Source organism: Jaculus jaculus, chromosome 9, assembly GCF_020740685.1.
Source record: "Jaculus jaculus isolate mJacJac1 chromosome 9, mJacJac1.mat.Y.cur, whole genome shotgun sequence".
NCBI classification, from domain to species: Eukaryota; Metazoa; Chordata; class Mammalia; order Rodentia; family Dipodidae; genus Jaculus; species Jaculus jaculus.
The window spans coordinates 95,658,602-95,685,770 of record NC_059110.1 but is presented as its reverse complement, the minus strand read 5'-3'; the positions used below and the strand labels follow the sequence as shown (position 1 = coordinate 95,685,770).

Here is a 27,169-nt window from a genome sequence, read left to right as displayed (position 1 = left end):
TTTTCTACTACTATTTGATCACAGTGAGCCATGCAGAGGACAAACTCAGGAGTTACTTTCTAGCCATCCAAATGACAGATCAGCTGAGGGTTTATTTGTTTCCTGCTTCAATGAAAACCAGGTTGTCCTCAGATTTGGGTCAATCCTCCAGCCTCAGCATCATGAATGCTAGGATTATAGGCATATATGCTAATCAGGTCTGGCTTGATAGCTTTTTTTTTTTTTTTCTTGGTTTTTTGAGGTAGGTTCTCACTCTGGCCCAGGCTGACCTGGAATTCACTATGGAGCCTCGGAGTGGCCTCAAACTCTTAGTGATCCTCCTACCTCTCTCTCTCAGATGCTGGGATTAGGGCTGGAGAGATGATGTAGCGGTCAAGCACTTGCCTGTGAAGCCTAAGGACCCCGGTTTGAGGCACGATTCCCCAGGACCCACGTTAGCCAGATGCACAAGGGGGCGCACGCGTCTGGAGTTCGTTTGCAGTGGTCGGAGGCCCTGGCACGCCCATTCTCTCTCCCTCTTTCCCTCTCTGTCTCTCTCAAATAAATAAATAAAAATAAACAATTTTTTTAAATGCTTGGATTAAAGGCATGTGGCACCATGCCTGGCTCTTTTTAATTATTTTTTATTTATTTGGCAGAGAGAAAGAGGTGGGGGGGGGGGCAAGGGCACACCAGGGACTCTAGCTGTTGCAAAGGAACACCAGACGACACCATCTTGTGCATCTCACTTACATAGAACTTGGGTCCCTTGGCTTTGCAGGCAAGTGCCTTAACTACTAGACCATCTCTCCAGCCTAGCAGCTTGGTTTTAAGTAAACAGGCAACCTAAAATTTAGATAAGGAAGCAAGTCTACCTTAGATAAGTTTGGCCTTAAGAAATTTTCTCTATTTCTTTGTAAACAGAGACAGAGAATGGGTGCACAGGGCCTTTAGCCCCTGAAAACAAACTCCACTGCATGGACAGCCTTGTGCACCTGGCTTTTATGTGAGTATTGGGGAATCAAGCTCAGGTCATTAGGTTTCGCAGGCAAGCTCCTTAACCACTGGGCCCTTTTGTTTGCTTTTTATACATCTGGCTCATGTGGATACTGGGAAATTGAACCTAGATTTCACGGGCAAGTGCCTTAACCGCTCTAGCCCTTGTTTATTTATTCATTTATTTATTTTGGTTTTTCGAGGTAGGGTCTCCCCTCTAGCCCAGGTTGACCAAGAAGTCACTATGTAGTCTCAGAGTAGCCTTGAACTCACTCGTACCTCTTCCTCCCAAGTACTGGAATTAAAGGCATGTGCCACCACAACTGGCTTCTTGTTTTTTTTTTTTTTTTGTTTTTTTTTTAAAGCAGGATCTCATTCTATCTCAGGCTGACCTAAAATTCACTAAGTTGCCCAGGCAGGCCTCAAAGACATAGTGATCCTCCTACCTCCAGAGTGCTGAAATGAAAGGCATATGCCATCATGCCTGGCACAGTTAGGTAAGTTTCATGTGCCACAGTAACCCGTCTTCTAGAGGAAGGCCTATGTGGTTCCTAAACAAGTCAAATTGCATGAATGAGGGTTATGCTTCCAGACAGAAATGTACAATCTACTCAAGCCCTCTCTACCCACATACATTTCATTCAAGGGCCATTCTACAAGCAATGTTGCCCTATAACAGTTGACATTCTATGTAGAAACAGTGCAACAAAAGGGTATCTTTCCACTGAATACAGATTTTAAGCATGTTCAGCCAGTGACTCAGTAAGGAAAGCTAGGTATAGTTACTAGTAGCTATACAGAAAGCAATAATTAACCATAGTAATTACATTTTTCAAATTCCAGGAGGGTTAACGATTAAGCATAAAATGTGAAACCTTACAAGTATTAGGAAAATGGTTCTCAAAAGGTGGTAAGGAGATTCCTTAGATAACTTTAAGACCTTTCTTTGGAATATACCAGGTTAATCATTTTTTCTTTTTCTTTTTTGGTTTTCTGAGGTAGGCTGTCACTCTAGTCCAGGTTGACCTGTAATTCACTATATAATCTCAGGGTGGTCTTGAACTCTTGGTGATCCTCCTACCTCTACCTCCCAAGTGCTGGGATTAAAGGTGTGTGCCACTACACCCGGCCTCTTTCCCTCCCCCCCCCCAAGGTAGGGTAGGGTCTCACTCTAGCCCAGGCTGACCTGGAATTCACTATGTAATCTCAAGGTGGCCTCGAACTCTTAGCAATTCTGCTACCTCTGCCTCTGGAGTGCTGGGATAAAGGTATGTGCCACCATGCCTGGCTGTTTTCTCTTTTTAAATATGTTTTACTTACTTACAAGTAGAGAGAAAATGAAAGAATCAGAGAGGGAATGGGCACGCCAGGGCCTCTTGCTATGATGCATGCAGTTTATTATGCATCTGGCTTTATGTAGGTACTAAGTATTTGAACCCAAGCCACCAGGTTTTGCAAGCAAGTACCTGTAGCCACTAGCCATTTCTCCAGCCCAACTATTTTTCTTTTTAAAATACTTTATTTAGTTAATTGAGAGAGAAAGTGGTAGAAAAGAGAAAAAAACAGGTGCATCAGGGCCTCTAGCCATTGCAAATGAACTCCAGACACACACACCACTCTGTTCATCTGGCTTATGGGGATACTGGGGAATTGAACCTGGGTTCTTAGGCTTCACTTCAACTTAAGCCTTCTCTCCAGCCCTCAACTATTTATTATTATTTTTTTTTTGGTTTTTCTTTTTTTTTAATATTTTATTTTTAGGGCTGGAGAGATGGTGTTGCAGTTAAGCGCTTGCCTGTGAAGCCTAAGGACCCCAGTTCAAGGCTCCATTCCCCAGGACCCACGTTAGCTAGATGCACAAGGGGGCGCACGCATCTGGAGTTCATTTGCAGTGGCTGGAAGCCCTGGTGCGCCCATTCTCTCTCTCTCTCTCTCACTCTCTCTCTGCCTCTTTCTCTGTCACTCTCAAATAAATAAATAAAAACCTTAAAAAACAATATTTTGTTTTTATCTATTTATTTGACAGAGAAAGAGGGAGATGGAGAGCGAGAGACAGAATGGGCGCACCAGGGCCGCCAGCCACTGCACAATGAACTCCAGACGCATGCACCCCCTTATGCATCTGGCTAACGTGGGTCCTGGGGAATCAAACCTGGGTCCTAAGGCTTTGCAGGCAAACACCTAAATCACTAATCCATCTCTCCAGCCCTATTTATTAGTTTTTTGAGGTAGGGATTCACTCTAACCCAGGTTGAACCTGGGATTCACTATGTAGTCTCAGACTAGCCTAGAACTCACAGTGATCCTCCTACCTCTGTCTCCCAAGTGCTGAGATTACAGGTATTGACCACCTGCATACATGCATATACACATGCATACACACAACACCCCCTCCAATATATATATATATATCTGTCCAGAATCATTATCAAGACAAACTGAAAACAATATATGACAATCACATTTTCAAAGCAGATTCTAAAGTTCATATTAATTTAAATGAACAATTGTCAATAAATCCTTGTATGCATTGTTTGGAGCCATTACCAGAAATTACATATTTCAAAATAATTGAGTACACATGATTTTTTGCATCAAGAAAACTAAAAATCCATAACGGGCTGGAGAAATGGCTTAGCAGTTAAGGTGCTTGTTTGCGAAGCCTAAGGACCTAGGCTCAATTCCCCAGTCCCCATGTAAAGCCAAATACACAAGGTGGTGCATGCATATGGAGTTCATTTCAGTGACTAGAGGCCTTGGTGCATCCATTCTGTCTCCCTCCCATTCTCTTCATGTGCCTCTTTCTCTCTCTCAAATAAATAAATAATTCTAAAAAATCAATAACACTGAGAAATTATTTTAACTAAACAAAAAAGAAGTTCAGCACTTAGGAAGCAGAGGTAAAAGGACTGCCATGAGTTCGAGGCCATTCTGAAACTCCATATTGAATTCCAGGTTACCCTGGGTGAGAGCAAGACTCTACTTCAGAAAAAAAAAAAAAAAAGAAAAAAATTCATAAAATGAAATTAAAATAAAATTAATAAATGAAGAAATATTGGGCATGATTGGTTCACACCTGGAATTTCTGTATCCAGGCAGTTGAGAACAGGAGTGCAAGGCTAGCTTAGGCTACATGAGGTCCCATCTCTCCCTCACCCAAAAAAGGAGCATGTGTAATCTCAGTACTCCCAAGGCACAGGCAGGAGGTTAACAAGCTACAGACCAACCTGGGGCTACACAGGATTAGTCAGCCTAGACTACATTGTGAGGCTCTCTCAGTTAAGAGAGAGAGGGACAGAGACAGACAGGAACTAAAGAAAAGCAAAACAGAATGATTACCTCCCACCAAGTCCTTCGATGCGCTCTCTTTCCTTGGGCAGTTCTGGCTTATGGTCTTGTGTCACCTCCACAGCTCTGACAAAGTCGTCCTTCGGGTCATCCTGAATTCCAAGGACTACTCCTGAGTCACCTACGTGAGCTACATACATCTTCATGCCTCGTATGATGACCACACTGGCCGTCGTCCCTGATGTACTGGGAAGACCTGTCATAGTCTTTGGCCACTCTGCTGTAATAAAGAGAGAAAGGGTTTACTTTTCCAGATATGGACATTAATATATTGTCAGCATGTGAACAGCAACATGTAAATACTTGAATTAGTAGCCAGATGAGGTGACACAAGCCTCCTAGCACTCAGGAGGCAAAGGTAGAATTGCTGTGAGTTTGAAGCCAGCCTGGGACTACAGAGTGAGTTCCAGATCAGGCTAGGCTACAGCAAGACCTTGCCTTGAAAAAACAAATATATCTATATACACACACATACATATACACACACACACACACATACATACATACATACATATATATACACACACACACACATACATATACATATTTCAATTAGCTTAAGAAAAAATTTAAGAAAATTATTTTGAGTTAGGTATGCTGGCTCACATCTGTGAATTTGAGACCAGGCTAGGCTACAGAGTACATTCTAGCTCAATGTGGGCTAGAGTGAGACCCTGCCTCCTCCAAAAAAATAAACTAGCCAGGCATGGCACTTGGTAGGTAGAGGTAGGAGGATCACCGAGAGTTCAAGGACACCATGAACTACTAGAACAAAACCCTACCTTGAAAAAAAAAAAAAAAGATAACTGGACTGGAGAGAAGGCCTAATGGTTAAGGTGCTTGGTGCAAAACACAGGGACCCAGGTTCCATTCTTCAGGTCCCACTAGGTGGCGTAAGTGTCTGGAGTTTGTTTATACTAGAGGCCCTGGCGCACCCTCCCCTCTCTCATTCTTTCTCTCTGTTTCAAATAAAAATAAATAAATAAACAAACAGTGCATACACACACATACATCAAGCTGGGGATGTAGCTCTATGGTAGAGCACTTATATTCACAAGGTCCTGGGCTTAATACTCAATTAAGTCAGGGTTTCACAGGAGCCTAAGCTGACCTGGAATTCACTCTGTAGTCCCAGACTGGCCTCAAACTCACAGCAATCCCCCTACCTCTGCCTCCCAAGTGCTGGGATTAAAGGTGTGCACCACTACATTTTATAAATAATCAGGTTTGACATGATTTAGCCAGGTACTTATTAATCTTTCCAAAACAGCTACTTAACTTGCTTTTTAAATAACTTTTGAATATTCAAAGCCTAACAAATAACATTTATTGCACACTACGTATAAGATTCTGTACTAAAAACTTTGCATATATTACCAGAATTAATATTTACAGGAAACTGATGAGATACAAGACACCCATTATTTACATCTTCCAGATAAGGAAATGAAATGCCAGAACCCCACATTTAATTCTAAACCATACTGTCAAATTCATGATGGCAGATACAGTCCAAACTATTTGCATATTTTCCCCACCAATACTCTACTAAAAAGACAAAAAACGAAATCTACAAAAAGACCCACAGCAGTCATGAAACATGGGGAAAGACAGACAACCAAAATTACGTTGAGAATAAAACAGAATGCAGTATTGTAATCCAACATAAGAACTGCCAGTAAGAAAGGAAATAAATTAGTTTTCCCTGTTAACAGAGCCCTAGAAAATTTCACAAGTCAGTGAAGAGGCCAAAGATCGAAATGGGGAGGAATTATTTTGGCAGATTATTAGTTGAGCTGTAAGAGCTACGTCAGTGCCTATGAAAGGTTTTAGTCTCTTAAGTGTCATAAACCATACTACCTTCCTCTTAAGTGCATGGATCTATTGCTGGATAACAGGTCTCAAAGAGAAGTAGAAGAAAAATCAGGGCACCTGGGTGGGCTACCAGACAACTTTCATTAAGTACAAAGAATTCCCTAATATATTCAGGCTAAGTAGTTTGTTTTCGTTTTCAAATGCAAGCAGATTATGCCTTTAATCCCAGCACTGAGGAGGCAGAGGTAGGAGGATCACCATTGGTTCAAGGCCACCCTGACACTACATAGTGAATTCCAGGTCAGCCTGGGCTAGAGTGAGACCTTACCTCAAAAAACCAAAAAAATAAAAAAAAATTTAAAAAGCAAATAGTTTATATATCAATGTTAAAGGGATGCAAATGGTTTAAAAAATACAACCCAATAATATGATTGCTAGATTAACATAAAGAAAATCTTTTTAAAAAATCAGATGATCAATTAAATAGGCAGCACACACCTCTACTAGTACAAAGGAGATGGAAGCAGCAGAATTAGAAGGTAAAGGCCAGATAAAATATTAAATTTTTTTTTTTTTTAGGGCTGGAGAAATGGCTTAGCAGTTAAGGCATTTGCCTGCAAAGCCAAAGGATCCTGGTTCGACTCTCCAGGACCCATGTTAACCAGGTGCACAAGGGTACACATGCGTCTGGAGTTTGTTTGCAATGGCTGGAAGCCCTGGCATGCCCATTCTCTCTCTCTCCCTCTTTCTATGTCAAATAAATATTAAAAAAAAAAAATAAGGGGTGGAGACATGGCTTAGCAGTTAAGGCATTTGCCTGCAAAGCCAAAGGATGCCGGTTTGACTCCCCAGGACCCACGTAAGCCAGATGCACAGGGGTGCATACATCTGGAGTTCATTTGTAGTGGCTGGAGGCCCTGGCACACCCATTCTCTCTCTCTCTCTCTCAAATAAATAAATCAAATTTTTTAAAATAAATCAAACTTAAAAGAAAAAAAGAAGTTAAAGGCCAGCTTCAGCTATACAGCAAGTTCTGGACAGCCTGGGCCACATGAGACACTGAAACAAAATAAAACTTGGGAGGCAGAGAGGCAGGAAGACCACCAAAACTTTGAGGCTATTCTGGTCAACATATAGCTAGGCTACGTAACAGTCCTTGTCTCAAAAACCAAACAAGTGTGAGTACGAAGAAAAATCAGTAGCATATGCCAGTAAGCTAGAAAGCAGATATAAAGGGAATAGAAAGGGGTTGGACCTAATGGAATGGTATTATATGTATGAGTAGAAGAACAGATTAATGGGGGTGAAAAGGACTAAGTGAGGTCAAGGGAACAGACTGAGTAAGGAAAGGTGGAGGGAGGGCTAATCAAAATCTAAGAGGATATAAATAAGTCATATGGAAATCCACTTTTTTGGACAATGGAACACACAGGAGCCATAGATCCATGTAGACCAGCTGACAGAAAGCTGGAAGAAGCCATTCTGCAAACAGTTCAATGAGAGAGAGAGAAATCACCAGTGAAGATACCAGTGGACACTGCAAGCCTTATATTTGGCTAGCCAGGCCAAAGGAGCCAACTGGTGCAAAGGTGGCACGTCTGTTAGGGGGTAAACCAACCACCCTCTTGATTTGACTGGAGGCCCACTCCCTGGGAGGGAATATATCCCTAATACTGAAAACCTACAACAAGGGTACTCAAGCCCTAGGAGTGTAACATCTGCTGCTGTCTGGCTAAAAGTATATACTATGCTCACCAAACTGCCCAGTAAACATTTCTCTTAATGCTTATACCAATATATCAATGCTACTCTAATATTTGGTTAGAGAATCTTCTCTTTTCAGATGACAGTGACCTTGGGATGACACAGGAGGTACCATGGTGCTGCGAAGTAACAGAGAAGTGCTCAGCACTGAAATATCTTAATCACACCTTCCATGGCTCAGGGTCCATTGTGAAAGAGGTGGTGGAAAGAATGTAAGAGCCAAGCCGGGCGTGGTGGCACCTTTAATCCCAGCACTTGGGAGACAGAAGTAGGAGGATCGCCATGAGTTCAAGGCCACCCTGAGACTACAGAGTGAATTCCAGGTCAGCCTGGGATAGAGTGAGACCCTACCTGGGGGTGGGGGGAGAATGTAAGAGCCAGTGAAGGGTAGGATTCCTTACAACGTGCTCCTCCAGACACAAAATGGCCTGGATATCCATGACCTTACGGTGCCTGACACTACCTACACAAGACCATCATAATAGGAAGGAAAGATCAGGATATCAAAATAAAAGAGACTGATTGAGAAGGGGAAGGGATATGATGGAGAGTGGAAAGTGGGGGAGGGAGGGAATTACCATGGGATATTGTTTACAATTATGGAAGTTGTCAGTAAAAAGCAAGTAAAAAACAAACAAACAAATCCAGGTGTAGTGGCACAATATGGGCTGCCTCTGCTTCCTGTCTGGGTCATGACCACTTCCTGCTCCAGCCAACCATGCCTTTCCTGCTATGGTGGACTCTGCTCTGGAGGTGTACAGCAGGTGCCACATGTGATGCCTTCTCCCTGACGAAGTTTTGCAAATTAGATTTGCTGTCCTTTGTTGTAGGATGCTGCCAGAGGGAACCTTCAACCTTCCAACTGCAAATCAAGTCAGGGCTTGTCCTTGGGTGACCTGGACACCCTGACCACCCTGGTGCTCATGTTTCAGAATCCGTGAACAATTCCATTTTTCATCAGATAGCAGAGCAACTACAGCAGCAAAACCTTGAGCATCTCAGACAGGAGCGCCTGGAGCAGCGGCCGCTTGAAAAGGAAACGTTCCAGAAACCAAAACATCCAGCATGGAGCCATTTCTGAGCAAGATTCCACCGAGAGACACCCATTATGATCTCACCAAATTATGATCTACCAAAGTGCAAACTTTCAGAGGGACAAACTAGGCTGCTGGAGAACATCTGGAGAAGAGACGGATGCACTCCTGCTCAGGAAGATCCATGCTGTAAGAAAAGGAAGCTTGTCTGACCCCGACACTCTGCACGCCTTCAGAAGGAGGAAGAAAATGCCATTTCCCTGAAGGGGTCCCCCAATGACCAGGCACCCAGAAGCCAGGGCACCCTCATTCCAACTGATGTCACTGGATGCCCCTAGCCATATGCCTCTCTCAAAAGCACAGTATCCCATGTGGAGACTGCACCCCTGAGGATGGCACCGCAGTGTCTACAACTAGTGACAAAGTTGAAGGGTCTGGGCAGGTGAGCAGAAGGTCCTCAAGTGCCCTGATTGGGGTTCATGATATCTTTCTACAACAAGTGTCCTTCCATGCTGAAGGCTGCCCTGTCAGCCATCTCCAGAAGTGATGTCTGATGGGGAGTGAGAGGAGAGCTCCCATCAAAATAAGTCTGTGATCTGTGAACTATTCAAGGGTAGCTCTCATTCTTGAGCTCCTGGGCCATGGAAGACTAAGAAAAGTCATTGTTTATTAGTTACAACCTAATTTATTCCCATAAAGAAAACACAAACCACATGGTATTAAATAATCTGAATGATAAAAAAAAAAAAAATGGGCTGGAGAGATTGCTCAGAGGTTAAGGCACTTGCCTACAAAGCCTCGCAACCCAGATTCAGTTCCTCAGGGCCCACATAAGTCAGATGCACAATGTGGTACAGGCACCTGAAGTTTGTTTACAGTGGCTGGAGGTCCTAGGACATCTATTCTCTGTCTGACTTCCTTTCTCTCCCTCCCTCCCTCTCTCTCTCCCCCGCCTTGCAAATAAATAACTAAAAATATTTTTTTAATGAAGAATAGTTGCAGGCTGGAGAGATGGCTTAGCGGTTAAGGTGTTTGCCTGCAAAGCCAAAGGACCCAGGTTCAATTCCCCAGGACCCATGTAAGCTAGAGGCACAAGGGGTCACACGGAGTTCATTTGCAATGGCTGAAGGCCCTGGTGCACCTATTCATTCTCTCTCTCCCTCTTTCTCTATCAAATAAATAAATAAAAATCCCAGCGCTCAGGAGGTAGAGGCAGGAGGGTCACCACGAATCTGAAGCTATCCTGAGACTACACAGTGAATTCCAGATCAGCCTGTGCTAGAGTGAGACTCTACCTCAAGATAGAAGAAGAAAAGATAATGATCATACTTATTTACACCACACATAAATAAAGTACAAATTATTAAAGATGTTGATGTTACAGACTGAAACCATAAGAAAAAAAAAACAAAGATAAAATATTTCTGGGGCTGGAGAGATGGCTTAGCCATTAAGGTGCTTACCTGCAAAACCTAAGGACCCAGGTTCAATTCCCCAGAACCCATGTGTGGTGGTTTGATTCAGGTGTCCCCCATAAACTTAGGTGTTCTGAATGCTAGGTTCCCAGCTGATAGATATTTGGGAATTAATGCCTCCTGGAGAGAGTGTATTGTTGGGGGCGGGCTTATGGGCTTTATAGCCAGTTTCCCCATGCCAGTGTTTGGCACACCCTCCTGTTGCTGTAGTCCATCTTCTGTTGGCCAGGGGGTGATGTCCACCCTCTGCTCATGCCATCGTTTTCCCCTGCCATCGTGGAGCTTCCCCTCGAGCCTGTAAGCCAAATAAACCTCTTTTTCCCAGAAGCTGCTCTTGGTTGGGTGATTTCTACCAGCAATGCGAACCGGACTGCAACACCATGTAAGCCAGATACACATAGTAGTACATGCATCTGGAGTTCTTTTGCAGTGGCTAAAGGCCCTGGTTCTCTATCTGCCTGTTTCTTTGTCTCCCAAATAAATTCCTTAACATTGGTCTTGACAATGACTTTTTTGGCTCTGATACCAAAAGCACAAAATAAACAAGTGGGATTGCATCAGACTACAAAGCTTCTGTAGCTGGATATGGATATGGACATGGATATGGTGTCTGCAATCCAGCACTTGGAAGGTGGAGGCAATAGTTCAAGACCAGCTTGGGCTACATGAGACCCTGCCTCAAAATAACCAACAAGGGGGCTGGAGAGATGGCTTAGCAGTAAAGGTACTTACTTATAAGGCCTGCTGGCATGAGTTTGATTTTCCAGTGCCCATGTAAAACCAGATACACAAAATGGTACAAGCATCTGGAGTTCATTTGCAGTGGCAGGAGGCCCCTGGTGTGTCCATTCCTTCTCTCTCATCCTTTGCTTTCAAATAAATAAATTAATTAAAAAAAAAAAAGCCACAGGGCTAAAGAGATGGCTTAGCACTTAAGGTGCTTTCCTCAAAAGCCTAACAACCCAAGTTCAACTCTCCAGTACCCACCTAAAGGCAGATGCACAGTAGTGCATACATCTGGAGGACCTGGCACACCCATTCTCTCTTCTCTCTATCACTCTTTCTCTGCTTACTAATAAATTTTTTTCAAGGTAAGGTTTCACTCTAGTCCAGGCTGACCTGGTATTCACTATGTAATCTCAGGGTGACCTTGAACTCACGGTGATCCTCCTATCTCTGCTGGTTGTGGTGGTGCACACCTTTAATCCCAGCACTTGGGAGGCAGAGGTAGGTGGATCACCGTGAGTTCGAGGCCACCCTGAGACTACATAGTGAGTTCCAGGTCAGTCTGGACTAGAGTGAGACCCTACCTCGAAACACCAAAAAAGAAAATAATAATAATAATAAATGAATAAACAATAATATATGTGTATGTACATAGAGAAAAAACTACAAAATGGAGTTACAGCAGGAGGGCAAAGTGAATCATCCACATTCCTCAAGAAATTGTCCATCCATTATCCCTCCCCTGCCTAACAGGGCTGCCCCCCCCTATCTCTCTCACTGGGTCACTTCTGGTCTCACCCTATGACTAAAGAACAGAGATTCATAGAAAAATGTCATCTGAACTGAATTGGTTTGTTGATGCTGACTAGATTGCTAATATATTTAGTTGCCGCTGAAAAAACGCACATTCTTGTAAAATGCAACAGTATTCTATGCAGTACAGCAGTTAATGAGTTGTAGTTCTATTAAAACAATAAAGTTGTATTGAGTGAAAAAAAAAAGAACAGATTTACTGCCCCAACAAAGAAATTCCTTCCCTTTCTCAGCTTCCCCCAACTGAAGAGCCTATACAGCCCACTATCTGTAAGCCTAAGCTGACTGCTCCGCTCTTGAGAGCCAGTCCTGGCAACTCCATAAAAACTTCCATCTTTGCCTCAGAGTGGTCTCCAAGGTTCTTGGTCACTCCTGAATCTTACAATTAAGTATTTTCTTTGTGACAAATTTGCAAATTGGACCATATACCAACCCACACATACTCACACTATTAGGATGTAAGTTCTTTCATTACCTCTATTTTACAGTTAAGGATACTCGGATGCAAAGTCTTGATGGAAGTCATGCAAGAACCAAGAGTAAGATGCTTGGCATTCAAATCAAGGATAAAGGGCTGGAGAAGATGGCACAGTGGTTAAAGGAACTTGTTCTACAAGCTTGCTGACTGGAGCTCAGCACCCATGTAAATCTAGATACAAAGTGGCATACATATCTACAATCCTGATGTGGGTGTAAAGGAGAGAACCAACACACTAACGTTTTTCTCTATCTGATCTCCACACATGCATGCACATTAAAAAAAAAAATGGGGGAGGGAGGGTATTACCATGGGGTATTTTTTCATAATCATGGAAAGTGTTAATAAAAATTGAGGAAAAAAAAAAGCCTGACCAACTAGTAACAGTCAAAAAAATAAGGGCTGAAGAAATGGCTTAGCAGGGGCTGGAGAGATGGCTTAGCGGTTAAGTGCTTGCCTGTGAAGCCTAAGGACCCTGGTTCGAGGCTTGGTTCCCCAGGTCCCACGTTAGCCAGATGCACAAGGGGGCGCACGCGTCTGGAGTTCATTTGCAGAGGCTGGAAGCCCTGGCGTGCCCATTCTCTCTCTCTCTCCCTCTATCTTTCTCTCTGTGTCTGTCGCTCTCAAATAAATAAATTAAAAAAATTAAAAAAAAAAAAGAAAGAAATGGCTTAGCGGTTAAAGTGCTTACCTGTGAAGCCAAGGGCCTATGTCTGACTCTCCAGATCCCATGTAAGCCAGATGCACAAAGGTGAGGCAAGTACAAGGTCACACATGCCCATTGGGTGGCGCAAGTGTCTGTAATTCAATTTCAGTGGTAGAGCCCCTGGCAAGCCAATTCTCTCTCTCCCTTCCTCTCTCTCTAAAATCAAATAAAAATAAATAAAAGAAAATCCCAAGGGAAACCAACTGCTCTCTGATTGGATTCAAGGCCCACTTCCAGGAAGTAAAACCTTACCTGGCACTGATATTCTAGTCAAAAGCCCTAGAAGGGGAGCTACTACTGACATCTGGCTAAACTGATACACTATGCCAACCAAACTGTCCTCTGAACATTTATGTTTAGGCCCATATATTAATGTTAATCTCACTTTTGGTAAGAGAAACTTCTCTTTCAGATGGTGGTTACTACTGGGGAGACTCAAAACTCAAAAGTGCTGAGAAAGTGAAATTTTCAGCACTGAGATACCTCTATCACACCCTCCAAGGCTCAGAGACCATTGTGGAAGTGGTGGAAGAAAGAATATAAAATGAGAAATACCGTCTTCCAGACACAAAATGGTCATGACAATCATCTCTCACAGTAGCTGACACTAACTACATAATAGGAGGAAAAACATGATGACATCAAAAAGAAAGTAATTGGAAAGAAGGGATTCAGTGGAAAAGGAATAAAGAAAGGAGAAAAATGAGTGATGGGAGGGAATTATGACCATGTTGTCTATGTGTGGAGGTTGTCAGAAGTTTAAATGGAGGGCTGGAAAGGTGACTCAGCTGTTAAAGGCACTTGCTTACAAAGTCTGGCAGCCTGGGGTCAAAACCCCAGTACCCATGTTAAAAGACAGATGCACAAAGTGGCACATGTGTCTGTAGTTTCTTTGCAGTGGCAGGAGGCCCTGGTGCACTCATTCCTTCTCTTGTTCTCTCCCCCCACCCCTTCTTTTCTCCCTCCCTCCCTCTCTCTCTCTCTGTCTGTCTTCTTGCAAATAATTTTTTTTTAAGTTTAAATAACTTGGGGCTTAAGAGATGGCTTAGTGGTTAAGGTGCTTGCCAGCAAAGCCAAAGGACTCAGGTTCCATTCCTCAGTACCCACAAAAAGAAAGGGAGGGAGGAAGGGAGAGAGGCTTGTTGATTCTGGCTTCCAGTTCTGAAGTCTGGGAAGCCCAAGGTTGGATGGCTACCCCTGGTGAGTTGTGGTACAGGTCGTATGCTTCATTAATCTGTGGAAGAGGCAGAAGTGCAAAAGAAGAAACAGCAAGCAGGAGAGAAAGAGAGAAAAGGAGAATGAACACCCACCACAACTAAGCTGCCCTCTCAAGGACAGCATTAATGAACTCATGAAGAGCCAAGAGCTCCATTAGGCTCCCCTTCCAACGCACTGCATCACAAAGCCAGTGCACAGGCTGGAAAGATGGCTTAGCAGTTAAGGCGCTCACCTGCAAAGCCAAAAGACCCAGGTTCGATTCCCCAGGACCTATGTAAGCCAGACACACAAGGTGGTGTGTACATCTGGAGTTCAACTACAGCAGCTGGAGGCCCTGATAAGACCATTTTATCTCTCTCTCTCTCCGTGTCTCCCTCTCCCCCACCCCTCTCTAATACATAAATAAAAATAAAATAAACCACATACACAGGGCCAGGGAGATGACTCAACAGTTAAAGGTGTTTGTTTGACTTTAACCTGCTGGCCTTAACCTTTAATTCTGCCAGCTAGGGTTAAATTCCCCAGCAGTCAAATAAAGCCAGACCCAAAGTGATGCATGCATGTGGTGTTTCTTTGCAGTAGCAGGAAATCCTGGTGTGTGCACATGTGCATGCACACAACGTGCAAATATGCAAATAAAACATCAAGGGACTCTTTTGTAGTTTCATCACGTTATATGAGTAGCCCATCAAGACAATGACTTTGCTATGGGTGCCTTCCCCAGAAGCCTAAAGGAAGGAAGCATGGTGTTTGTGTTTCAGCATATAGCACTCATCCTTGTCCTGTGGAGTCAGTAGGTTTTTCTTTTTCTTTTTTTCCGAGGCAAGGTCTCACTCTAGCCCAGGTTGACCTGGAATTCACCAAATAGTCTCAGGGTGGCCTCAAACTCATAGCAATCCTACCTCTGCCTCCAGAGTGCTGGGATTCAAGGTGTGCACCATCATGCCCGACTGAGACAGTAGTTTCTTGAAGTTGTGGTGTGCATCGTGGAGCTTACTCTCTTATGGATTGATGAATCTGTCTCAAAGGAGATCTCCTTCATAGACATTCCATCTTACCTGCAGCCCTTTCTCCCCAATATAGCAATCTTAGGATTAATAGGCATTGAGTTTAGATGTACTGTTCTGGAGATGTCCTTAGAAGAGTCTGACACTAAAAAGTTTTTTCTTTGATTATATAAGACTAACTTCACTTTAACTTATTATGGTGATCACGCAAGTGAGAAGACAGAGAGAGGAAATGTACCTTTTCCTGGAATAATGTTTATGATTACAAGAAAGAGAAGGCACTTTTATCAATATAAAAACAACCTTGGCTTATGCAACCTCTGTACTGAATACTGACAGCTTCACTATCAGTAATAAATCTATTTTCTGACAAAAAAAAAAGAGAGAAGTGTCTGACAGTGTTAAATTCACAGTCTCATGCCTGTCAGACCAAACAATACTTTTCATAAAGGACACAGATTCTACTATTTCCTTAAAGGCTACTGTCCCTCCAATGTATGCTCATGTTTTTGGTGGAGCTGGCACCTTGAATCATACTTGTCTACTCATCAGCTCACAAACTGTATGCACCTGAAAGCTACTACACTCCTAAGATTTCTATATTTCTTCTCAAAGCAAATAGTATTCACTCAGGTTGATCCCTTGATTCTCCTTTTTTTTTTTTTATTTTTTTTAATGGGAGGGTGGCAGTTTCAAGGTAAGGTCTCACTCTAGTGCAGACTGACCTGGAATTCACTATGTAATCTCAGGGTGGCCTCGAACTCAAGATGATCCTCCTACCTCTGCCTCCCGAGTGCTGGGATTAAAGGCGTGCGCCACCATGCCCGGCTTTTGATTCTCCTTTTGCTTTGTTTTGCTGGGAGCGGCACATGGAAGGTAGTCCTACTGACAATACCACTGACGTGCACAGAGTGCCATATCAGAAGACCTTGCTGTGCTTTGCTTTTATAGCCCCAGTCTCTTTTCACCTCAGCTGTAGTCCAGGAATTTTATTTGCCCTCAAAGCCTTTTGAAAGTCTCTCTGTGCATGGTACCCTCTGAATTGTCTCACACTGTGAGGGACTTCCCCAACACACAACCCTGTTAAAGCATCTCTCTCTCCTATGTCTCTGCTTACAAATAATACATTAAAATTAAAAAAAAAAAAAAACTGGGGCTGGAGAGAGAGGCCCTGGCATGCCAATTCTCTCTTTTTTTTTTCTCTCTCTCTACAAAAAAAAAAAAAAATAATAAAACATGTTTTAAAAACTACTTGTTGGGCCTGAGAGAAGTCTTAGCAGTTAAGGCGTTTGCCTGCAAAGCCAAAGGATCTCCCTTGGATTCTCCAGGACCCACGTAAGCCAGATGCACAAGGGGAAGCATGCATCTGTAGTTAATTTGCTGTGGCTGGAGGCCCTGGCATGTCCATTCTCTCTCTCTCTCTCTCTTCTCCCCTCCCTCTTTCTCCCTCAAACAAATAAATAAAAAAATGTATTTTAAAAACCTACTTGGTAACTTGATTAAGATGGCATCTAACAGGTTCCTCAAATAAAAAAGATATATCCACACAAAACCTGTGAATGTGACCTTATTTGGAAAAAGAGTTCTTTGCAGATTTAAGTAGGTTAAGAATCTTAAAAAGAGATCATCCTGGATTAGAATGGACAATAATTTCAAAGACAACTGTCCTTACAAGGAAGAGAAGGCACAAAGAAGGCAATATAAAAATAAAACTGAGGGCTGGAGAGATGGCTCTGTGGTTAAAGGCACTTCCCTGAAAAGCCTATGGGCCTGGGTTCGATTCCCCATTACCAATGAAAACCAGATGCACAAAGTGGTGCATGCATCTGGAGTTTGTTTCTAGTGGCAAGATGACCCCAGGCACTCTTTCTTTCTCTTTCCTTTTCTTTCTTCCTTCCTTCCCTCCCTCTCTGTCTCTCCCCCTTTCTCCTTGTGAATAAATAAGTAGTTAAAAAATGGAGACTGAGATACAAAGATCCATCTACCTACAAGCCCCAAAATGCCTAGGACTGGACTAAGGAGATGGCTCAGTGGCTAAGAGTGCTTGCTGCTCAATCCTCAGCACAAAGCCAAACATGACAGTTTATACCTGTAACCCAGTGCTGAGGTGAGAACACAGAAGAATCAAGGGGCTAGGTAGTCAGCCAACCAAAGCAAGAAACCTGAGCTCCAGGTTCAATATAAGACTCTCTAGAAAAATAAGACAGTTGGGCTGGAGAGATGGCTTAGCGGTTAAGCACTTGCCTGTGAAGCCTAAGGACCCCGGTTCGAGGCTTGGTTCCCCAGGTCCCACGTTAGCCAGATGCACAAGAGGGCGCACGCGTCTGGAGTTCGTTTGCAGAGGCTGGAAGCCCTGGCGCGCCCATTCTCTCTCTCTCCCTCTATCTGTCTTTCTGTGTCTGTCGCTCTCAAATAAATAAATAAATAAAATTAAAAAAAAAATAAGAAAAATAAGACAGTAAAGTGCTAGAGGAAGAAGACATCCAGCATCTCCCCTGGCCTCTCTGGACACCCATGCACAGGGAGCATGCCCATCTGCACATACACACATACATACACCACATGCACATATATATCACTTTTCCAAAACAAATGTTCTATGCTCGGACCAAGTTAACAAACTAAACTTCTGCATTTCATCTTCCTTTACAAAAGCACTGTGGCTATCCTATCCCTGCACGGTTCACTGATTTCTTCACTAAGCTGTTAGCTTTCTTGGTAAGACTAGAACATAAAACTAGAAACTTCCCTTTGTTCATCATTCTCTTTAAACCATCAAGAGGAAGAACATTTCAGAACTGAAGATGCAGCTCAGTGATAGAGCTCTTGCCTAACATGCACAAGGCCCTGGGTTCAATCCCAGCACTGCTAAAACTTACTTCAAACGAGTAAATCTCAAAAAGTTCATAGAAACTTGGGCTGAGAGTATTGCTAAATGGCAGAGTGCCTGAAAATTAAAGAAGAATATGAATTTTAAATTCTAGCATTTGGAAGCTAGGGAAAATGGCTGAGTGGTTCAAAGCATTTACTTACAATGCCTAGGCTTGGTGTGGTGGCACACACCTTTAATCCCAGCACTCAGAAGGCAGAGAGGTAGGAGGATCAATGTGAGTTACAGGCCATCCTGAGACTACAAAGTGAGTTCCAGGTCAGCCTGGGTTAGTGTGAAACCCTACCAAAACAAACAAAAAGCAAAAAACATAAAGCCTGCTGGCCTGGGTTAGATTACCCCATACTAATACAAAGCCACATGTGCATTCACGTGGACTTGGTTTGCAGTGGCACACCCATTCTGCCTGCCCTCAAATAAATTTTTGTTGTTGTTTTGAGGTAGGGTCTCACTCTAGCCCAGGCTGACCTGGAATTCACTATGGAGTCTCAGGGTGGCCTCAAACTCAGGGTGATCCTCCTATCTCTGCCTTCTGAGTGCTGGGATTAAAGGCGTGCGCCACCACACCCAGCTCTAAAACTATTTCTAAAAATAGTAATAGGGCTGGAGAGATGGCCTAGCAGTTAACACACTTGCCTGTAAAGCCAAAGGACCCTGGTTCAATTCCCCATTACCCACATAAAGCCAAATGCACAAGGTGGTACATGCTTCTAGAGTTCATTTGCAGTAGTAGCTAGAGGCCCTAGTGCACCCATTCTCTCTCTACAAATATCTACCTCTTTCTCTCTCTCAAACCAATTAAATAAGAATCAATAAATAGGGGTAGAGAGATTGCTCAGTGGTTAAAGTGCTTGCCTGTAAAGCCTAAGGACCCAGGTTTGATTCCCCAATACCCTTGTAGGGCCAAGGTGCAAAAGGTAGCACATACCTGTGGAGTTCGTTTGTAGTGGCTAGAGGCCCTCAAGTACCCATATTCTCTCTCTCTCTCCCTCTTAAATAAAGATATCTGCTATTTTTTAAAAAAAATAGTAATAAAAGCCGGGCATGGTGGCACATGCCTTTAATCCCAGCACTCAGGAGGGTAGAGGTAGGAGGATTGCCATGAGTTGTTGGAGGCCACCCTAAGACTCCATAGTGAATTCCAGGTCAGCCTGGGCTACAGTGAGACCCTACCACGAAAAAAAAAAAAAAAAAAAAAGTAATAATTAGCCAGGTGTGGTGGTGCACGCCTTGAATCCCAGCACTCGGGAGGCAGAGGTAGGAGGATCACCATGCGTTCAAGGCCACTCTGAGATGACAGAGTTAATTCCAGGTCAACCTGGACCAGACTGAGACCCTACCTCAATAAACCAAAAAAAAAAAAAAAAAAAAAGAAAGTAATAATTAATAAATTCTAGTACTTGGGAAGTAGAAACAGGAAGATCAGGAGTTCCAGAAAGTCTTAACTGCCCAGCCAAGTTTGAGGTCAACTTGAGCTATCCAAGACCCTATTTCAAAACCATCAAAATAAAAGTATTTTATTTGTTTATTTACTTATTTTAGTTTTTCAAGGTAAGGTCTCACTTTAGTCCAGGCTCACCTGGAATTCACTATGTAGTCTCAGGGTGGCCTCAAACTCATGGTGATCCTCCTACCTCTGCCTCCCAAGTACTGGGATTAAAGGCCTGTGCCATCATGCCTGGCTAAAACTATAATTTTTAAAAAATGAAATACTTATGTGAATATAGTGGTGCAGGCCTTTAATTCCAGCACTCCAGAGGCTGAGATAGGAGGATCATTGTGAGTTCCAGGTCAGCCTGGACTAAAGAATAAATTCCAAGTCAACCAGGGCTAGAGTGAGACCCTATCTCAAATAAAAACAAAAAACTAGATAAGTCAGGGGTGAAGGCTCACACCTTTATATCCTAGCACTCAGGCTAGCCTTAGCTTCAAAGAGGAACTGTCTCAAAAAACAAACAATAGGGCTGGAGAGATGGCTTAGCGGTTAAGCGCTTGCCTGTGAAACCTAAGGACCCCGGTTCGAGGATCGATTCTCTAGGAACCACGTTAGCCAGATGCACAAGGGGCCGCACGCGTCTGGAGTTTGTTTGCAGTGGCTGGAAGCCCTGGCGCGCCCATTCTCTCCCTCTCCCCCCCCCCCCCCCCCGTATCTGCCTCTTTCAGTCTCTGTCACTCTCAAATAAATAAATAAAAATGAACAAAAAATATTTTAAAAAAAAACAACAGCCAGGCATGGTGGCTCCAGCATTCATTATCTCTCCCTCTCTCTGCCTTTCTTACTTTCTCTCTCATTGTCTCAAATAAATAAAATATTTTTAAAAGGGAATTTTTAATCAAACATGTAAAGAAATGGGGCTGGGGAGATGGTTTAGTGGTTATAGGTACTTGCCTGCCCAGTACCCAAGTAAGCCAGATGCACAATCTGGAGTTTATCTGCAGTACCAAGAGGCTCTGCTGTACTCATGCCCCCCCCCCTTCTCTCTGCTCACAAATAAAATTTTTTAAAAAAATTTTAATGTAAAGAAAGGAAGCCAACTAATCTGGCTGTTGAGAAGCTACTTTGCACAAAGGAGGAGGACGTCAACCCTAAGAGTATTAGTACAAGGAAGACAACTGTCGGCCCCCAAAGCCCTCAAAAGTCCCTCAAGTCTCCACTGAGAAGAGACACTACAGCATGACTGTACCTCAGTGATCTGTGCGATCTTTAAGGCAGTTCCTCATAATCATTCTAAAGGACCACTTCCCCTTCTCTGTGGTGACATTTGCACTGATGGCACAAAAGCAATGGTTAGTAAAACGGCTAGTGCCTTGGCAGGCAGCAGCATCACACTGAGCTGGCTGTCACTGTATTTTTTACAACTATCCACCTAAGGGGAGGGGAGGAGCAGGGAGGGGACAGGAGGGGAGAAGAAGCCAGTCAGTCTTTGTGACACATGCCAGTAAACCCACAGCACCGAAGACGCTGAGGCAGAAGGATCTAAAGTTCAAAGCAGACTAACTGCATAGTGAGAACCCTGTCTCATCAAATAAAAATTAAAATAAATCTTAAAAAGCCCAGATGCACAAGGTGGCACATGAATCTGGCACGGCTTCTCATTCCCCCTCCCTCCTTCTCAAATAAATATTTATTTATTTATTTGGCAGAGAGAGAGGAGGTGGCATGTAAAGAGAGGGAGAATGTGTGTACCAGGGCCTCCAGCCACTGCAAATGAAATCCAGACACATATACCACCTTGTACATTTGGCATACATGAGTACTAGGAACTGAACCTGGATCCTTAGGCTTCATACACAAGTGCCACCTCTCCAGCTCCTAAAATTTTTTTTTTTTAAGCCAGACATGAACTGCAGAGATGGCCTGCAAAGACAAAGGACCCAGGTTTGATTTCTCAGTATCCATGTAAAGCCAGATGCACAAGGTAGTGTGTGCATCTGAAGCTCAATGGCAGTGGCCAAAGGCCCTGGCATGCCTATTCTCTGCCTCTCTCTCTCACAAATAAATAAATTAAACGTTTTAAAAATATATTTATTTACTTATTTGAGAAAGAGGAAGAGAGAGAGAGAGAGAGTGGGCACACCAGGGCCTCTAGCCGCTGCACACAAACTCCAGATACATGTGCCCCCTGTGCATCTATATGGGTCCTGGGGAATCAAACCTGGGTCCTTTGGCTTTGCAGTCAAGAGCCTTAACCACTAAGCCATCTCTCTAGCCCTAAATAAATTTAAATTTTTATTTGTTTATTTTTTAGTTTTTCAAGGTAGGGTTTCTACTTCTAGCTCAGGCTGACCTTGAACTCATGACAATCCTCCTACCTGTGCCTCCTGAGTACTGGGATTAAAGGCATGTACCACCACATCAGGCTAAATTTTTTTAAAAGCCAGACAGGGTGGCATATGCCTGTAATTCTAGCACTTGAGAGGTTGAAGCAAGAGAATCAGGATTTTTGTAGGGTTTTTGTTTTGTTTTATTCTTGTTTGTGTTTTTCAAGGTAGTCTCATTCTAGCCCAGGCTAACCTGGAACTCTGTAGTACCACGCTGGAATCAAACTCACAGTGATCCTCCTACCACTCCCACCCAAGTGCTGAGATTAAGCCCCAATGCTGGGCTAGGAGTGCAATATGTATTTGAGGAGCTTGGGAGTGGGGCAGTAATCTAACACATCGAAAACAGGGCCTTGGGAATGCTAAGCAAGTATTCTTGTACCAACTGAGCTACATCTCAAGCCCTAAAATGATTTTTTTTGGGGGGGGGATTGGTTTTTTTGAGGTAGGGTTTCACTCTAGCCCAGGCTGACCTAGAACTCACTCTGTAGTCCCAGGCTGGCCTCCAATTTACAACAATCCTCCTACCTCCGCCTCCTGAGTGCATTACAGGAATGTGCGCTTCCATGCCCGCTGAACATTCTTTTGCAATCCAAGTTTTAAGAATGGAAATCAAGGTTTAAGTGTAGCACAAAGAAAACTTTAACACATGTCTGAGCATAAGGCTCTGGAAACCATGCATCCTAAGAATGAAAGCCTGATTCAGACAGTGTGTGTATATAAAAAGAATACACACTCATCTTCAACAGCATGGCCCTGCTCTATTAAAGAAAATGTTCATGCTTAGCATATGTGGGGTATCAACCTCAGCACCAGAAAAAAATAAAAACAAAAACCACCACCAAAGAAGCAAGCATTTTACTTTTTGTTTGTTTGGTTGGGTTTTTGCTTGTTTTTGTTTTTGTTTTTCAAGGTAGGGTCTCACTCTAGCCCAGGCTGACCTGGAATTCACTACGGAGTCTCAGGGTGGCCTCCATCTCATGGCAATCCTCCTACCTCTGCCTCCCAAGTGCTGGGATTAAAGGCACACACCACCACGCCAGGCTACTTTTTTTATTTTTATTTAATTATTCAAGAGAGTCAAAGATGCAGGTAGAGAGAAAGAACAGTGTGCCAGGGCCTCCAGCCACTGCAAACAACCGACACATGCGCCACCTTGTGCACCTGGCTCATATGGGTACTTGGGAATCAAACCTGGGTCCTTTGGCTTTGCAGGCTTTGTCCCTCTTGGATGCCTCCTACAGGTTGGTTAACCACAAGCATTCAACCCCAATTTTTTTGTTGTTGTTTTGTTTTTCAAGGTAGGGTCTCACCCCAGCTCAGGCGGACCTGGAATTCACTATGTAGTCTCAGGGTGACCTTGAACTCATGGCAATCCTCCTACCACCTCTGCCTCCTGAGTGCTGAGATTAAAGGCATACACCACCATGCCCAGCTCTCCATTTTTTTATTTTAGGTTTTTGTTTGTTTGTTTTTGAGCCAGGTCTCCCTATGTAGTCAAAGCTGGCCTTGAACTTGCAGCAATACTCCCACCTCTGATGAGATTATAGGGTTAAGGCACCAACCAACTATAAAATTCAGCTATAAAGGCTTGTTTGATCCTTAAAGTTCAAGCATGTGGCAAGTTCACATTGCCCCAAGCATACTGCAAAATAAACAGGCTCTGTAATAGTTGTTTGTGTCTAATCTTGCAGTGTATTGTTGCCTCTCTGTCCACTTTTAGTTCCTCTACAGTCAATGATATGATGTATTTCTAGAATATACTACAGTGCTTTCAGCCCTGCTTTCTGTCCACACAAAAACAAAGTAAATCCATAATAGGGACCCATGGGATTGGATGGGAACCGCCTCCAAAAGGCCTAGTGGTTGGTCTTTGAGTCAATCAAATCCTTCTTGGCAAACCGCCAAACAGATGGAAAACAGACTCTGAAACCAGCTAGTCTTTACAACTCTATGACAATACCTTTCTAAAAATGTTCTGTATTTTACAAATCTGTAACAGTTTTCTCCATGTCTGTCTCTTTAACGAAAATAAAACAACTTTATTATGCTACCACAAAGTTTTTTTTTCCATGATAGAAAAGCATTACTTTTCTCTAACAAAGATGTGCACAGCAATATATAAGCAAGCATAATCCTGTATGATGATGTTTTACACAGAAATACTGTCTTACAAATCATGCAAAAATATGCACAACCCTACAACTAATCCTGAATTCTTGGAAATTAAGAAACCCACTTCTTTCTTTTAGCATATAACTCCTTACCTTCACCTATTTTGCTAGGAATCTGCATAGTTCTTTTCACTATGAAAGCTGGAGAATTAGCCTCATGCAGGTGATGCAGGTGGCTAAGCAACTACTTTACCACCACCAAGAAATAAATGACTAGAAGTTAACACATACTCCCTTTGACAAGGCCCGTGGAAAAGCTCTAACATTTTGCACTTTTTTCCCACGTTACGAGTCTAAAACATGATCACAACAGAATTCCTTCCAGGACTAAGCCGGTCCCTAATGATTCTATTTCAGCCCTTCAAAATTAGCTTAGGTGAGCAACCGGGGGTGGGGGGGGGGGGAGAGGAGGGGGGAGTCGATTTGGAGAAGTGACGCCAACCGGTAGGAGGCATCCAAGAGGGACAAAATCTCAACAAGAGCAAAATTATGACAGATGGGTTAAGGGAACGCTCCGATTTTGCCCATCTCTCCAGGACCACGTCTCTTCAATTTATCTTTTTGGTTAAAATCTCGCGCCGAGTTTCAAACAGTTCACCGGGCTGCCACTCAAGTGAACCAGCGATGGGAGCGACGGCAGCGTCCCCATATCCTCGAGCTTGCGGAGGGGCGGGAGTGGGGTGGGGAGGGAGGAGGACAAGACAGCAGCAGCGAGCGGTTGCCGGGAGACAGCATCTTCCCTTCATCTTCCCCCCCATCCAGGCCAAGTTGGTGCGCCCCGAACCCGCGCCAATTCGCCGAGGGGCAAGGGATCCCTTCGCATCACTCCCAGTACCGGGCTTGGTGGTGGTGGTGGTGGGGAACCACGCGGTGCCGATGCTATAAAAAAAGCATCTCCCACCACCACCACCACCACCACCACGACGACCACCCAGCCTTAAACTAGCCTCGGGGAAGCGGGAAGAAATATAAAAGAAATCAAGAGGCAGGAGCCAAACAATCCCGAGAACTTACCCAGTTTCTTCCACATGGCGAGGTGACAGGCGAGGAAGCCTTTGCGGATGGCAGCGCAGACCTTGGCGGGCTCGGACGATGTGAAGCCCTTCTGCTTCTTGATGAAAGCCCACAAGTGCTCGCGGGCGAACTGTGCCGCCTCCCGCCCGCCGTGCCCGTCACACACGGCGAAGAAGGCCACCGACGAGCGGCGGCGACAGCAGCGGCCGGCTCCCGGCGAGGCCCCGGCGTCCGCCGGAGGGTCGCGAGCGTCTCGGGTAACCGCCGCTGTCGCTGTCGCCGCCGCCGCCGCCGGCGGGCCTTTAGCCGCCGCCGCTCCGCCGCCGGCCGAGGAACGCAGAGGAGACGACGGCCGGACGAGAGACCGCCGCCTGGGCGACGGCTTTTCTTCTGCAGTCAGCTCGGGCTCCACGACGATCTGAGTCACGTCCTCCATGTACTTCCTCCCGCCCTGATCCGAGAAGACGCTCACTCCCAGCGAGTACAGCCCCGCCATGGCCGGCTGCCCGGGGAGATCACCCAGCTCCCCCCGCCCCCCGCCACCGGTCCTCCCCTCGCCACCACCTCGCCCCGTTCGCGAACACGCAGCCCGCCGAATTCCACGGCGGGAAGGAGACACACGGACGGGCTCGGCCGCCGCCGGGACCACAACTATTGTTTATCTTCGACGACGCCGACAGCGAAGAGGAGGAGGACGACGAGGGGGGGGCGGTCCCCGAGAGTGGAGTGGGGGGGGGGGAGAGAGGAGGAAAGGGGGGGGTTGCGCGCGATGTCGGGACTTGTCCGCGAGAGCTGGGCCAGGAGCGTCCGGGCCAGAAGAACTAGAGTCACTGCGCCTGCGCGCTGAGCTCCGCCTCCTCCGCGTCCGCTTCGCCCCCCCCCTCGCCTGTTGGCGCCCACTCAACAAATCAGACGTTCGCCCCTCGGTGACGTCACGCAGCTTGCAGGGACCGGCCAATCAGGAGTCGAGCAGGGCGAGCCCGCCCTCCGCCTCCTGCCCGAGCCTTGGGGGTCTTTGCAACCGCTGCGGTGGCTCCGCCCTCCGCGGACGCTGGGGCCCGCGCGCAGCTCTGGGTTTGCTAGCCGCCTTCCCGCCCCCGCTCCACCCCTCGCGCCCGGGGCTTTTGCGTCCTCCGGATTCGGCCCGGCGGCTGAGCTGTCCTGCGAGCCCCTTCATCTGTCGCTTTGGAGGGGGGGGGGTGGTTATTTGACTCAGTCCCCAGGATTGTAGTGCTGCTTGTTTTGTTTTGCTTCCCTACCCCCACCCCCACCCCCGCTCTTGTCCCCTCTGCTGATCTGGAGGAGAAAAGCTTTACAGGCTCGGGCCTCCCCGGAAAATAGAAAACTCGGAGAGCGTGGGGGGAAGGGGGTGGATTTGACCTTGCACTGGATGGAGTGAAATGGCGCGAAACTTCCCTTCGCAAAGACCGTTGGTCAGCTGGCTTGCCACAAGTGTGGCGACGCGTGCGCGGGGCTTGGGTGGGACGGGACGCGTGGGGCTGGACCTGGACGACGGAGGCTGTCGGGTGTCGATGGGAAAAGTTGGGGATTTTCCACTGTCAACTGCGCAATACCGGTTCCCAGAGCTTTTAAGTCAGAGACTTCAAAAAGATGGTTTTAATTCTTAACATCTTTAAAGCTTTTCTTTTTCTTTTTTTTTTTTTCCGGACTAGCCCTGGATACACCTTTTTTATTCCTGCTGTATCCAGGTTACCATTTGCAAATAGCTTATGTCAGGATGTGCTGACGGATCTCTCTCTCTCTCTCCGACCAAAGCATCAGGATCCTAGCGCTAAAACGATTGAACTTGAGCAGGTTTCAACGAAATTAAAATAAGCCTCCGAGTCGGTAAACTAGTGTATTCATAGTTCACTGTTTACAACGTTAGAGATTTTCAGGTTGAAGACACT

At 44.8% G+C, this 27,169-nt stretch overlaps 1 protein-coding gene across 1 annotated transcript in view; it reads right to left on the bottom strand.

The window, feature by feature from the left end:
• Ppm1d (protein phosphatase, Mg2+/Mn2+ dependent 1D) overlaps nt 1-25,787 on the bottom strand; it is a 39,653-nt gene extending 13,866 nt beyond the window's left edge. The window contains exons 1-2 of the mRNA XM_004664532.2: nt 25,260-25,787; nt 4,315-4,543 (exon numbers count right to left, since the gene is read on the bottom strand). Coding sequence (XP_004664589.2) covers nt 4,315-4,543; nt 25,260-25,755 — 725 coding nt within the window. The 5' untranslated portion in view covers nt 25,756-25,787. The remainder of the gene's footprint in view (nt 1-4,314; nt 4,544-25,259) is intronic.
• Between the last annotated feature and the right edge of the window lie 1,382 nt (nt 25,788-27,169).